General features: G+C 40.8%; 1 protein-coding gene across 9 annotated transcripts in view; it reads left to right on the top strand.

The window, feature by feature from the left end:
• rapgef1b (Rap guanine nucleotide exchange factor (GEF) 1b) overlaps positions 1–15398 on the top strand; it is a 191563-nt gene that overhangs the window by 68734 nt on the left and 107431 nt on the right. For all 9 annotated transcript variants that reach the window (XM_078226333.1, XM_078226332.1, XM_078226331.1 and 6 more), the window contains exon 3: positions 3269–3447. In XM_078226333.1, coding sequence (XP_078082459.1) covers positions 3269–3447 — 179 coding nt within the window. The remainder of the gene's footprint in view (positions 1–3268; positions 3448–15398) is intronic.

The raw sequence follows: 15398 nt of genomic DNA, 5'->3' as shown, positions 1-15398 counted from the left end.
CAGTGACATGCCTGACCCTGACACCATGGAGGCAACATACCATCCTGGAGTCACATCTTTGGCTGCAGAAATGCCTGTCTGCTCCCCTGACTAATGAATCCCCTATTGCTTTTCCTTTCTTCTTCTTCACCCGCCTGTATAGTCAAGCCGCTTGTGCCAGAAGCTTGGCTCTGACTGCATTGCTCTGAGATACCAGCGCCCTCATCAGCTTCCACAATGGAATACCGATTGGTGAACAGGACGCAGGGGACTTCTGCACTACCTGCCTGTTCCTCCTGAACTGCCTAGTGGTCACCCAATCCCTTCTTTCCTCTAGTTCCTTAAGCTGTGGTGTGACCACCTCTCTAAATGTGCTATCCACATAACACACAGCCTCAGAGATGCACCACAGTGTCTCCAGTCTTTGGAGCAGTTTGCTGCAGTTTCTGCAGCTGGGAGTTCTTCCTACACATGTAGTTATCTAGGACACTGGTAGTGTCCAAGACTCCCCTAATGTGACAAGCACACATTCCGTTCAGCTGTCCTCACCTGGCATGTCTTAAATGTAAATTAACGCCTTAGATAAGAACAAATCTAGATGCAGATAATAGATGATACTTTTCCCAATAAATAATACATTTCTTTTAGCTTCAGCTATTTAAACATAGTCCCTAATATCAGTTTCTCACCATTTTTTACCGTTTTCTTGCAATGTCACTTTTGGATTATTTTCCGACTTGGCGTGCTGCCTGAACAGTGGCTGTCCGAACGGTGGCTGTCCCTCACAGGTCCGATGCTCTCTGTTGACCGAATGTCAATTTAAAGCACATGGGATTGCGGATATTGTGTTGAGATGGATTTTTTAAAAAGTTGGTCAGCAGACAGGAAGCAAAGAGTCCGATTGGCAAGCAGTAACTAGTTGGGTACCGCAAGGATCTGTGCTGGGACCCCAACTGTTCACATTATATGTTAATGATTTGGATCAGGGAACTCAATGTATTCTCTCCAAATTTGCAGATGATACAAAGTTAGGTGGGAGGGTGAGCTGTGAGGAGAATGCAGAGATGCTTCAGCGTGATTTGGACAGGCTGAGTGAGTGGCAGGTGCAGTACAATGTGGATAAATGTGAGGTTATCCATGTCGGTAGCAAAAATAGGAAGGGAGATTATTATTTGAATGGGTGTAAATTGAGAGAGTTGGATGCTCAACAAGATCTTGGTGTTTTCATGCATCAGTCACTGAAAGTATGCGCACATGTTCAGCAGGCAGTAAGGAAGGCAGATGGTATATTGGCCTTCAGAGCGAGAGGGTTTGCGTATTGGAATAGGGATGCTTTACTTCAATTGTACAGGTGTTGGTGAGGCCACACCTGGAGTATTGTGTGCGGTTTTGGTGAAGGAAGGAAGCTCTTGCTATAGCGGGAGTGCAGCGAAGGTTTACCAGGTTGATTCCTGGGCTGGCAGGAACGTCATATGAGGAGAGATCAAGTCGGTTAGGATTATATTGGAGTTTAGAAGAGTGAGAGGGGATCTCATAAAAAGTTATAAAATTCTAACGGGATTGGACAGGGTGGATTCAGAAAGAATGTTCCTGACATTGTGGGGAGTCCAGAACCAGGGATCATAGTTTGAGGATAAAGGGTAAACCTTTTAGGACTGAGGCAAGGAAAAGTTTCTTCACCCAGAGAGTGGTGAATGTGTGGAACTTACTGCAACAGGAAATAGTTGAGGCCAAAAATGTACGTGTGTGCATGCATGAGTGAGAGTGTGTGATCAAGGTATTGAATTTGATGATCAGCCATGATCATAATGAATAGTGGAATAGACTCGAAGGACTGAATGGCCTACTCCTGCTTCTGGTTTCTATGTATTGCATAATATTAAGACAGTTCTACAGGCACCTTTAGGTAACTTTAGCATGCATGAACTTTTAACTAAGGCATATTGTGGCCAGACCAAGTAGTAAATTAACGAATACATGGAGCCAAGTTAATTTGTGCATGAATTATTAGATGCAATCAAAATAGCCTGTTAAATGTCTGCTTGTACAGAAGACATAAGTGTAATCATCCTGTCCACTCCAGAGATTTCAAATGCTCCCTCATGCCAAACAATATTCCTCCTTTGATTTGTGTTCCAGTCATCAATCCACAACTAAATCTTGGCTTTTAACCAATTGCCAAGACCTTACTTTAGCATGCCTTCGTAAATTGATCTGTTTTCTTGTCAATTATTATAACTTGTTATAAGGTTGCTTTAACATTGGACGTAATTCACTACATTCTATTTTCATGGCTTCAGATTTCAGTTTTGTAGATTTCTAAAATCAAAAATCGGTTTTATATTCCAGTGTTACATTTCATTATTTTAAAGTTGTTATTGTGAGATTATCTTCACAGTTGATCTTCTAAATTTTAGAAATTGTTGTTCTGGCTTTTCATGAATGTGGGTAATTCAACTTTCTAGTGCTAGTCTTTACCTAGTACCTAGAGCAGGCTATGGAACTCCAGAAAACTGCTATCTATCAATTGCTTTTATCTTCCAGATTACATTTTGACTCTCCTTAAAAGCAAAATAATGGGTCGTCATCAATAATGTAATCCATTTAACGCTAGAATAATCTATTCTCTGAAATGCAGAAAAAAAAACCTCAAAGGAACATAAAAATTTAGAGAAAATCCGTAAATATTGACAAAACATTTGCGCCTGTGTCCGTATCCTGCTGGGGGTAACCAGACTTCAGGTTGTTCCGAGAAGCAAAATACTGTGGATGCTGGAAATTTGAAACAAAAACAAAAAATGCTGGAAAAACAGCAGGTTTGGCAGCATCGGTGGAGAGAGAAACAGAGTTGATGTTTTTGAGTCCTTATAATTTCTTCAGAGCTAATGGGAGGAAGAAATGTGATGGATTTTATACTGTTGAAGCGGGGCTGGAGCAGGTGGAGCAAAACAAAAGGTCAGGGATAGGTGGGAGCTTGAGAAATTTGATCAAGACATCATGGACACAAGACCAAAGGGAATATTAATGGTAGTGGTAAAGACTAAAAGTGCTAATAGTGGCCTAAAGGCAAGATAGCAGAATGTGTTAGTAGCAGAACAAGGGTCAACACTCTGTAAAAGCAAAATGTAAGAACACATTACAGATGGTACATGGGGATTGGGGGGAAAAAATTAGATGCAATTATGCAATGGAATCAATTATTTTTTTATGTTTGAGTATGATGCTTTAAAAAATGATAGCTGTTTCTGAATTACACACACTTGACTTTCTTTTAATTTGTTTGTTACAGACTTTAAATCGGCTGGAGGAGCAGGAAAAGGAAGTGGTGAGTGCGCTGCGGTATTTTAAAACCATTGTGGATAAAATGGTGATTGACAAAAAGGTGCTCGAGATGTTGCCAGGATCAGCCAGTAAAGTCCTGGAGGCCATCTTGCCATTAGTACAAGTGGATCCACGCATTCAACAGAGGTGAGTGGGCACAATTCTGACTCTCACGATTTCCTCGGAAGTTAATCACTGCTGATGCACAAGCTTGGCTGATGTGATATTTTTCTTTCATTACATTTGAAAAGATAAATACACAACTGATCAAGGGGAATTATATTATTTTACGCAGAGTTTTTGATTAAGACAAACCATGCCAATCGTGCAGTTTTGTTTGTGCATTAGTGGTTAATATTTTACCTGGTTCCAATCCTAGCTGTCCCATTGCAGCTGATGGGTCAGCATGGTGGTACAGTAGTTAGCACTGCTGCCTCACAGTGCCAGGGACCCGGCTTGGGTCACTGTCTGTGCGGAGTCTGCATGTTCTTCCTGTGTCTGCGTGAGTTTCCTCTGGGTGCTCCAGTTTCCTCCCCAGTCCAAAAGACGTACTGGTTAGGTACATTGGCCATGCTAAATTCTCCCTCCATGTACCCGAACAGGCGCCGGAGTGTGGCGACTAGGGGATTTTCATGGTTAACTTCATTGCAGTGTTGATGTAAGCCTTCTTGTGACACCAATAAATACACTTTAAACTTTAAAACTTGAAACTTTAAAAAAACTTTAATGTATTCCCAGCAGTTTTCCTTTCACCCTGTGCAGTCACTCTTGTATAACCCTATGTTCTATCTTTGGCAACTTCCTTTTACTTCAGAAATTTTTGCATCTTTGATTGCGACTGTCACAAATATAAACCCTTTCAGCCAATTCAGTCCATCCCTCTGTGAACATTGAAATCCCCCTCAATAGCAGCCTTAAACTATAAGGTATAAACCAGACACTTGGCCCAATCAGTTAGTGTTCACTCGCCACATGAGCTTAGTTCTAAATACATTTAGCTGCCTTGTTCCCATATATTTTTTAATCCTCTTTGCCTTATTTCTTCTTCCAATTTTATCTTGAATACTAACATAATTTCTGCCTCAGCCACCAACCCTGAAATGAATTCTACAGCCATACAACTCTTTGTAAAGAAGTTTCTCTTGATGAGTGGACACCCACTCAATTTGTTCTGTTCCTAATCTAACAGTAACCAGAGAATCACCAGCAATGGTGTCTCTTCCTGCTCCTGCACAATTACCTCTGTTACCAAAGGATCTATGATTAGTCCCTGCCTATTTCTCATCTGTGTGCTATCACTGTGACACAATCTGAAAAAAATATTGTTTTTGATATGTATGCCAACGACACCCAGCTCTCTCACTATCATCTCTCTTTACCACTCCACTATCTCTGTAAAGAGTCAGACTGAATGTCAGGAAGCCTAAACTAGATGAACAGAATTTCCTCCAATTAAATATTGGGACAACTGAAGTCAATGTTTTCTCTTTGGGATTTAAACTCTGCTTTCTAGCCACCAGCTCCATTCTGTTTCTGGCAATTGTTTGCAACCATATTTAAATCCAAGATGAGCTTCCAACCACACTTCCTATGCTATTACAATATCTGTCTATTTCCACCTCCATAACATTGCCTGACAATATAGTTCACTGACCTACATTGGCTCCCAATTAGGCAATACCTCGATTTTAAAATTCCTCTACTATTTTCCTTGCATCTCTCCTACTGTCGAGCCCACAGCCCAATTCTGGCCTCCTGAGCATCCTCCATTTTAATCACTCCAACTTTGGTGGCTGTACCTTTAACTACCTGTGTCCTTAGCTCTGGACTTCCCTCACAAAGACTCTGTGCTTTTATCTCACTTTGCTCCTTTTAGACACTCCTTAAAACCTGTGTCTTTAAGCGAGCTTTTGTTTGTCTGTTTTAACATCTCCTGCTGAGGCTCGTTTTCATTTTTATAATTTACCTGTGAAATGCCATGGACAGTACTATATGAATATGATTTATTGTTCCGTTGTAAACGATTTGCAATTAATCTTGTACCTGGAATAATGTCCAGCTGGTTCTTGACCACTTCAGGATCTGCATTCTCTGATATCCTTGGGTTTATTATAGACAAATGCAAAGTATTATTGAACAACTATTTTGATCAGCACCTTAAAATTAAGAATCTTTCGAGCTTCGAGGTCCTAACTTCCTTTTCGAAATTCTTGCTGGTGTACTTGTGATGCTGGTTTATCCTATTGCCATGATTGCATCCAGTTCCTTCTTGGGAAAGACATCCACCGTCAGAAAGGCATGGTGTTGGTTTATACATGTATTTTGAGAACACTCAGCTCTACCTTTGCATCACTTTATTTGATTTCACAATTATCTTGTGCTTTTAAACTGCCTGTCTGATATCAGGATTTTCTCCAAATGAACATGAGAAGATTGGAGCCAGTATATATAGCCCCCACCAAAATCTGTGGCCTTGCTACTGATTGTGTCTCAACCCAACTGCTCATTCAGACTGTGCTGAACCTAAGCACAGCAGGAGTGCTTAAAACCATGTGATTTTGTTAATTAAGGGTGTGTGTTCTTTAAGTGCCGCATGTTATCCTCCCACCTGATTACCAAAACCCAAGTCTCATACTTGTTCACCACAGTTCCAAGTGTCACTGCTACTGCAGCTATCAGATATATGATGGTTGCTCAATGGTTCGTGTCTTGCTCAAATAAGATTTTGTGGGTCATTGCTTCTGTTTGTTTTAGAAAAAACAATACTTAAGCTTAACATTTTTTCTTAAACAATGGTTCAAGTGGATGATGCTTCATCCCATTTTTGCCTGTCACAGTTTAAGGACAAGCAATGTTTCAAACAATATAGTGGAAAAGACTGGGAACACATGTTCCAAACCTATATAACTCTATAGGAAAATCTTGTGTGCATAGTTAGCATTGTTTCCCATATCTCAAAAGTCTCAGTCTGCACAAATATGTGGTCAACTTTCTTTTCTCCATTGTAAATTCTATAAGCACGTTTGTTTTGTAAACTAATTATCCAAACTTGAGCTATAATTACACCTCCCATTCATCTTGTATAGGTGCTGCAGTTCACCAGTAACAGAAGAGTGCATTTACAGGGGGAGTTTTACATAGCCTCTGCCAACTGTATGTTTAGATGCAGGAATGAAAGTATAAAAATGAAGATTGAATGTTTTACTTTAAAATGGAGATCGATTGCATCTGCTTGGCCTGCATATCTTAGTGTCCTGTTTGACCCAGAACTGAGTTTCAAAGTCTTGATTACTTTCACCCATGCCCCAGTTTCAGCCTATTGGAGCCAAAACCCTCAACACTGGCTTCCAAATCCTCTTCAGCTGAACATTCTGCTTTATCTTTGCATGAAATACTGTAGGAGATTCATTTCTAATGTATTAAAAATAATTTTCCTGGGCACTTCCCGTCAATCTTTCCGATACAAATTGCTGTGATCTCATTGATAATGGAACCTGCATATGTGAATGTAATTTATAATTACATCTTCCCACCAGTAGTGACACTTTAGAATCTCAATATTGTGAAGTTCCTTTACCTATCCTGTAGAGAAACTACTGTGCAACATCCCACTCTTTTTCAGCTTCCCAAGTTCCTGTAGGTTTTTCTATTTAAAGGTTATGTTAAATTAAAGTTATAGAGAACTACAAGAGGAGGATGTACATTTTAACATTGGTAGTAAATTATGTTTGAATCCCCTGATCCAGTCATCACCTGAACTGTAACTCTGCTTTATCTGAATTCTATAATTGGTCCTGACGCCCCCATGTGCACCGCCACAGGAAACAAACTGCTTATTAAGGGTATGTGTAGCCTAAATTTTCTGAAGGTATTTGACTTTTATCTCTCTCTATGGTCATCTTTGAAATGGCACAAGGTGACATTTGCTGGCCTGTTTTCAACCTCCCGCCTGTGCATTAATCACAGACTGCCCAGAAGAGAGTTGAGCCTTGAGGAAATTGTAGCCCGATCTTCATTTCTTCTTTGTTCCTTTCTGTGGGGACGTGCTGTGCAACGCTCCTTGATGCTACTTTGTGAAGGGACCATTGCGATTAGGATGTCTAATTTGCAGTTATGTTCTTGAGTATAGTGACATCCCTCCATTGCATTGAACCAATGAGTTCCTCGTGTTCTGTCTTTGAAGCATGAAGTGTAAAACTGTAATGATGAATTGATATCCATTTTAATTAAATCTGATGTCACTTTTTGAAAGAAAAATCTCAGCAAGGATTATTTGCAGATTTCAAAGTAACTTCTGAAAATTGTTCCTTACATTGTGTTTAGTGTTTGTTGCGCTGATTTTTAGTACGGTGGCACAGTGGTTAGCACTGCTGCCTCAGTGCCAGGGACCTGGGTTCGATTCCCGGCTTGGGTCCCTGTCTGTGGAATTTGCACATTCTCCCCGTATCTGTGTGGGTTTCCTCTGGGTGCTCCGGTTTCCTCCCACAGTCCAAAGATATGCGTGTTAGGTGGATTTGCCATGCTAAATTGTCTCTTAGTGTCAGGGGGACTAGTTAAATTAAATGCATGGGGTTATGGGATAGGGCCTGGGTGGGATTGTGGTCGGTGCAGACTCGATGGGCCGAATGGCCTCCTGCACTGTGGGATTAATAGTTTTATTTCACTTAAACCGCCCTAGTCCCTTTTTCAGCAATAGAAGCTAACTCCTACAAGTAATTAATTTCACATTTAATCTAGTAGCTTTTGAACTTCTCTGAGAGCTCCCTTTTGTAAGTAATCCATCCCTAAGATTCTATAATCCTGTATCAAAGTCTGTTTGCCACCCAAAAGAGAAACAAGCTTTCACTGCCTGTTTGTGCACATCAGCTGAAATAAAATAATTATTTGCATTTATGTAGTACCTTTCACAGTCTCAGGACATCATTATGTTTTGTGAAGTGCCTTTTTTGAAGTTCAGTCACTGTTGTGATCTAGAAAGCGTGGCAGCAATGCACATGGCAAGCTCCCACAAATAGCAGTGCATTAATGAGCTGATGTGTGTGTTGTTGATTGAGGGATAAATATTAACTAGGACACTGGGGATAACTCCCATGCTCTTCAAAGTAGTAAGAGTTTTAACAACAGGTTAAAGTCCAACAGGTTTATTTGGTAGCAAATACCATTAGCTTTCGGAGCGCTGCTCCTTCGTCAGATGGAGTGGAAATTTCCACTCTATCTGACGAAGGAGCAGCGCTCCGAAAGCTAATGGTATTTGCTACCAAATAAACCTGTTGGACTTTAACCTGGTGTTGTTAAAACTCTTACTGTGTTCACCCCAGTCCAACGCCGGCATCTCCACATCATGACTTCAAAGTAGTGCCATGGCATCATTTATGTCCCCACCATAGAAAACAGGCAAGGCCTTAGTTTAACATCTTATCTGAAAGACAACACCTCCAGTGGTGCAACACTGCAATGCCAGCCTATATTTTTGTGTTCAAGTTGCCGGGGTGGGACTTGAATGCACAACCATCTGATTCGGGGTGAGAATGCTACCAGCTGAGTTATAGCTGATACAATAATAAAAATGATAGACACCAGAGACACAGGAATGTAGGGATGACCTTGTAGAGCTCCTGAAATCCCCTTATGGAACCACTGATATGAAAAGTGGTGCTTTAGTCAAGGTTATGCATAAGGTAAATTTGCATAGGGAACTCTTTGCAACTTTGCTAAGTTTTTTGATGAATGGGCAGAGATTAATTTTGGTAATTTCCAAGATATATAGAAGTGTGATTAGCATTTAGCATAATAGACTTGATACATAACTGAGGGTAGCCTGCCTGCCGCAAAACTAATTAATTGTGATTTTGTGTACAACCAACAAGTTGTATATTTAATATGAAAACGCATTGTGTTCTGTTAAGAATGGACTTGATGACAACCTTGTATTCATTGGATGTAACAAACAAGAAATTAATTGGCATTTATAATAGCTTGGGTAAATAAAATCCAGATGGGTAAATAAAACCACGATAGGATGAGGGTGGAATTGGCTAATGTAGACTGGGCGAGCAGACTGGTAGGTAGGACAGCTGAGGAACAGTGGAGGATTTTTAAGGAGATTTTTTTAAGTACTCAGCAAAAATATATTCCGGTGATAAAGAAGGACTGTAAGAAAAAGGATAACCGGACGTGGATAACGAAGGAAATAAAGGAGAGTATTAAAATAAAATCAGATGCGTACAGAGTGGCCAAAAATAGTGGAGAATTAGTGGATTAGGAAAGCTTTAAAGAAAAACAAAGAACGACTAAGAAAGCGATTAAGAAAGGAAAGATAGATTATGAAACTAAACTAGCTCAAAATATAAAAAATGATAGTAAAAGTTTTTACAAGTATATAAAAAGGAATAGAGTGGCTAGAGTGAATGTTGGACCCTTGGAAGATGAGAGGGGGGATTTAATAGTGGAAAATGAGGAAATGGCTGAGACTTTAAATAAGTTCTTTGTGTCGGTCTTCACGGTGGAAGGCACAAATAGTTTGCCGAATATTAGAGATCGAGAGTTGGTGGGAGGGGAGGTCCTTAATACAATTACTGTTACTAAGGAGGTGGTGCTTGGTAGATTAATAGGACTGAAGGTAGACAAGTCCCCGGGCCCGGATGGAATGCATCCCAGGGTACTGAAAGAAATGGCTGAGGTAATAGCAGATGCGTTAGTAGTAATTTATCAAAATTCGCTGGACTCTGGGGTAGTGCCGGCTGACTGGAAAACAGCTACTGTTACGCCACTGTTTAAAAAAGGAAGTAGACAAAAGGCGGGTAACTACAGGCCGGTTAGCTTTTAACGTCCGTAGTTGGGAAGATGCTAGAGTCCATTATTAAAGAGGAAATAACAGAGCACCTGAATAAGAATGGTTCAATCAGGCAGACGCAGCATGGATTCATGAAGGGAAAGTCGTGTTTGATGAATCTACTGGACTTTTATGAAGATGTCACTAGTGCGGTTGACAGAGGGGAACCGGTGGATGTGGTGTTTTTAGATTTCCAGAAGGCGTTCGATAAGGTGCCTCACAAAAGGTTGCTGCAGAAGATTGGGGTACACGGAGTTAGGGGTAAGGTGTTGGCGTGGATTGGGGATTGGCTATCTAACAGGAAGCAGAGAGTTGGGATAAATGGGTGCTTTTCTGGTTGGCAGTTGGTGACCAGTGGCGTGCCGCAGGGATCGGTGCTGGGGCCTCAATTGTTTACCATTTACATAGATGATCTGGAGGAGGGGACTGAATCTAGGGTATTCAAGTTTGCTGATGACACGAAGGTGAGTGGGAAAGCGAATTGCGTGGAGGACGCAGAAAGTCTGCAGAGAGATTTGGATAGGCTGAGCGAGTGGGCGAGGATCTGGCAGATGGAATATAACGTTAGCAAATGTGAGGTTATCCACTTTGGAAGAAATAATAGTAAATTGGAATATTATTTAAATGGAGAAAAATTACATCGTGCGACTGTGCAGAGGGACCTGGGGGTCCTTGTGCACGAATCGCAAAAACTCAGTCTGCAGGTGCAGCAGGTGATCAAGAAGGCGAATGGAATGTTGGCCTTCATCGTGAGGGGGATAGAATATAAAAGCAGGGAGGTCTTGCTGCAACTGTACAAGGCACTGGTGAGGCCGCAACTGGAGTACTGTGTGCAGTTTTGGTCCCCTTATTTGCGAAAGGATATATTGGCCTTGGAGGGAGTGCAGAGAAGGTTCACCAGGTTGATACCGGAGATGAGGGGTATAGCTTATGAGGAGAGATTAAACAGATTGGGTCTGTACTCGTTGGAGTTTAGAAGGATGAGGGGTGATCTTATAGAGACATATAAGATAATGAAGGGGCTGGATAGGGTAGAGGTGGAGAGATTCTTTCCACTTAGAAGGGAAACCAGAACTAGAGGGCACAGCCTCAAAATAAGGGGGGGCCGGTTCAGAACAGAGTTGAGGGGGAACTTCTTCTCTCAGAGGGTAGTGAATCTCTGGAATTCTCTGCCCATTGAAGTGGTGGAGGCTTCCTCGTTGAATATGTTTAAATCACGGGTAGATAGGTTTCTGATCGATAAGGGAATTAGGGGATATGGGGAGCAGGCGGGTAAGTGGAACTGATTCGCTTCAGATCAGCCATGATCTTGTTGAATGGCGGGGCAGGCTCGAAGGGCCAGATGGCCTACTCCTGCTCCTATTTCTTATGTTCTTATGTTCTTAGATCTTGCCTCTCAATTACGGCCATTTTCCAAGCTCTTGAATAGTGATAATTATTGGAAGTGGGGTCCCTTCTTATCCATCCCTGTATAAATCTCGGATGAGAGGCTAGCTGATATAATTTTATATTTGACACCCCAAGGCCCTCTTTTGAACTTGGCGCCCTCCAAGCCTTCCTAATGACACAGCCTCAGACTTGGCAAAATTTATTTTATCGCCCGAGAGAGCCAAACCAATCAATGTCAATAATAGCAGGAGCAGAAATTTCTGACCCAGACAAAAATAGTAACACATCATCAGTGTACAATGTAATCTTGCGTTGATTTCCACCAATAGCCAAACCAGATACCGAGGCATTCTATCTAATTGCCTCAACTGAAGATTCTGTAACAATTGTAAACAACGGGAATAGATGTCAATCCTGCCTGGTGTCTTGCTGAAGATGAAAATTATTAGATTCATAACCGTTAGTGAGAACTGCTTCTATAAAGTACCTGTGTCCATTTAATAAAATCCCCCAGTCCAAATTTATCCAATATGTAAAATAAATAATTTCACTCCACCTGATCAATGGTTTCTCTGTGTCCAAGGAGGCACCCAGCTGCCTATCGCCTGTTTTTGAGAAACGTGAATGATATTTAATAATCTTCTGACATTGTTACATGTATTACAACTTTTTATAAACCAGTCTAATCGCCCATAGCATCCCTGCAGTGCAGAGGGAGGCCGTTCGGCCCATCAAGTCTGCACCAAGTCTCCGAGAGAGCATCTTACCCAGGCCCACTTCTCTGCCTTTTCCCCGTAACCCTGCACATTCACCATTTCTAATCCATCTAATCTACACCTCTTTGGACACTCGGGCAATTTAGCATGGCCAGTCCACCTAACCTGCAGATCTTTGGAGTGTGGAAACCGGAGCACCCAGAGGAAACCCACGCAGACACGGGGCGAACGTGCAAACTCCACACAGACAGTGACCCAAGGCAGGAATTGAACTCGGGTTCCTGGCTCTGAGGCACCTGTACTAATCACTGTGCCATATCACCCTGGATAATTAAAGGAAGAACTTTTTCTAGATGCAACGCATGTATTTTAGATAGTAATTTCACATCTACATTAAAAGCAAGACTGGTCTATAGGAGGCACAATCTTCTGGACTTTTGCCTGCCTTCAAAATTAAATAAATATTTGCTTCTCCAAGAGATTGAGGTAGCTGTCCTACTTCAAATGAACTAGCATATCTTTGAATTCTTTATAAAATTCACTTCCAAATCCAGGAGGTTTAAGAGCTTTGCCAGATTGAAGATCTTTCAATGCTTTCAAAGGAGAGACAATGCTTTCTGGCACAGTGGTTAGCACTGCTGCCTCACAGCGCCAGGGACCCGGGTTCGATTCCTGACTTGGGTCACTGTCTGTGTGGAGTTTGCACATTCCCCCTGTGTCTGTGTGGGTTTCCTCCAACAGTCCAAAAGACGTGCTGGTTAGGTGCATTGACCCGAACAGGCGCTGGAGTGTGGCGACTAGGGGAATTTCACAGTAACTTCATTGCAGTGTTAATGTAAGCCTACTTGTGACACTAATAAATAAACTTTTAAAAAAGCTTTGAACTTTAGAAATGGGGGTACTTAAGGGGCAACCTCTGGCCTTCAGAAATTGTTGGGAGTTCAAAAGAAAAGAAAAATTGCTTAATATGCATTACTCCATCTTCAGACTGATCTGTTTTATATAAATGATATCAAAACATTTAACTGCCTTATTAGTATTCTCGGTCTTAAACATCCTCTTGCTCTTTGAATCCAATACAGAAAAAAATAGCCTTTGTAAGGTGAGCTAAATATCCACTTGGTTTATTTCCAAATTCATATCGTTTTCTTTTGCAAATTTTATACCCCTTTCAGCACATTGAATCAACAAGGAATCTGACACTGCATTAATTTCTTTCAACACTAAATGGCTAGGATTGTTACCATGCTGTCTCTCAGCCAGTTTAATTTCTAGCTGATGCTGTCACTCCAGCATCTTGCACTTTTTGTTCCTGTAGGAAATGACCAAACCTCTTTCAGAAGCCTTTAAGTCTCCCACAGGATTGAGGGGTTGACTTCAGAAAGAGAATTAATTGTGGAGGGGGAAAGTCAAATTTGGATTTAAAACAAGAAATAAAATTGTGATCTTTAAGCAGTGATGCATTACATTTCCATAATTTAGATTGTAAATCTATCCCCGAGTAAAAATTCCAGGGAGACCGGAGCATGATCAGAGATCTCAATACTATCTATGGAGCAGGAAATCACAATGTAATATTGTTTTTAGCATGAAAAAATGATCAATTCTGGTATTACATTGGTGGGAGCACAGGAGAAGGTGAACTCCTGGTCCTTGGGGTGCAACGTTCTCCAAATATTCCAGTTCTTAACCATACCGATATTAGTGTCTTTGTTGAATAGGTGGATTCCGAGTTATAGGAAGCTTGTCAATCAAAGGATTTGGGTGGCAGTTGAAGTCCCCTCCAATAAAATAATTTACCAGTGCAAATTCAGCAAAATCCATAAAGCCATTAGTGATCAAATCAGGAAAATAATTTGGACCATAAACATTCATTATTGAAATACTTTCTCCATGCAGTAGACCTTTGATAATCACATACCTTCCTACTTTATCCTTTACACAATTCTCAAGTCTAAATGGCAGGTTTTTATTTACCAAAATAATGACGCCTCAGCGACTATTTGAAAATGAAGTCCAACCCGATCCCGTTTTAATTTCAGATGTTCTTTGTGGTTTAAGTGAGTCCCTCGCATCAGGGCTATATCTACTTTCAGCTTTGAGAAGAGACAGAATCCTCTTTTCTGTTTTAAAAGGGTGATGTATCGCTGTACATTCTACAAGCAGATTTTCAATGTAGCTACTGCTCGCTCTTATCCAGTAGAAACGAATGTAAGATATCAGTAAGAAGTAGTTAGCTTTTTATCTGACGTTGATTTTCCCCCCAGCTTGGGTGTGCACCAGAACTGCCTCCCATGTCCCCAGTTACACAAGAATTACCAGCGACATATAGTTGTTTTCTAAAAATTAAACTTGTCTGCACCTTTGCAAGAAAACTCGTTACCAACAAACGACCTGGGTGTGATTTTAATAAAGGTGGCAAGCTGTTTTGAGCTGGTATTGAACTTTCTTTTGAGGAAGTATATTAATGAATGTGGATCAAAGGCACGTAAATTAATTGAGATAGAGATCAAACATGATATAACAGTGAGCACTAAATGGCATACTTTTGTTCCTGTGATCAAGATTTCTATAATTCAATTCCACTGAGGAAAACTGAAATTATTATTTACCATCCTTTTGTCATAACTTTAAAAGTTGAAGCATTTTGCTGTCAATGACCCAACTTTTCAGATTCTTAAGCAGAATCTGTACCTTTCATTTCACAATCTAATTCATGGGGCACATATAGTTGTTTGATGAGTTGATAAGAATAGAATAAATAAATCAACCTCACTTGTGAGCACTTGCTGTTGTATTAGTAATTTAATACTGATTACGTGGAGAGGATGATTGCTCTTGGGCAATCTGGAACAAGAGGTCATAGTTTTAGGATAAGGGGTGGCGGATTAAGAACAGAGATGAGGAGAAATTAATTCTTCCAAAGGTTAGTGAGTTTGTGGAATTCACTAGCCCAGAGCATGGTGGATGCCAGGACATTGAGTAAATTTAAGGAAGAGGTAGACAGATTTTTAATTAGTAAGGGTTTGAAGGACTATGATGAATGGGCTGTAAAGTGTATTTGAGGCCAAGATGAGATCAGCCATGATCGTATTAAATGGTGGAGCAGGTTCGAGGAGCTATATTGTCTGCTCTTCCTCCTCATTCTTATGTTATATTTT

This window comes from Mustelus asterias, chromosome 13 (assembly GCF_964213995.1).
Source record: "Mustelus asterias chromosome 13, sMusAst1.hap1.1, whole genome shotgun sequence".
NCBI classification, from domain to species: Eukaryota; Metazoa; Chordata; class Chondrichthyes; order Carcharhiniformes; family Triakidae; genus Mustelus; species Mustelus asterias.
The sequence above is the reverse complement of the archived record's forward strand: the minus strand, read 5'-3'. Positions and strand labels throughout refer to the sequence as shown.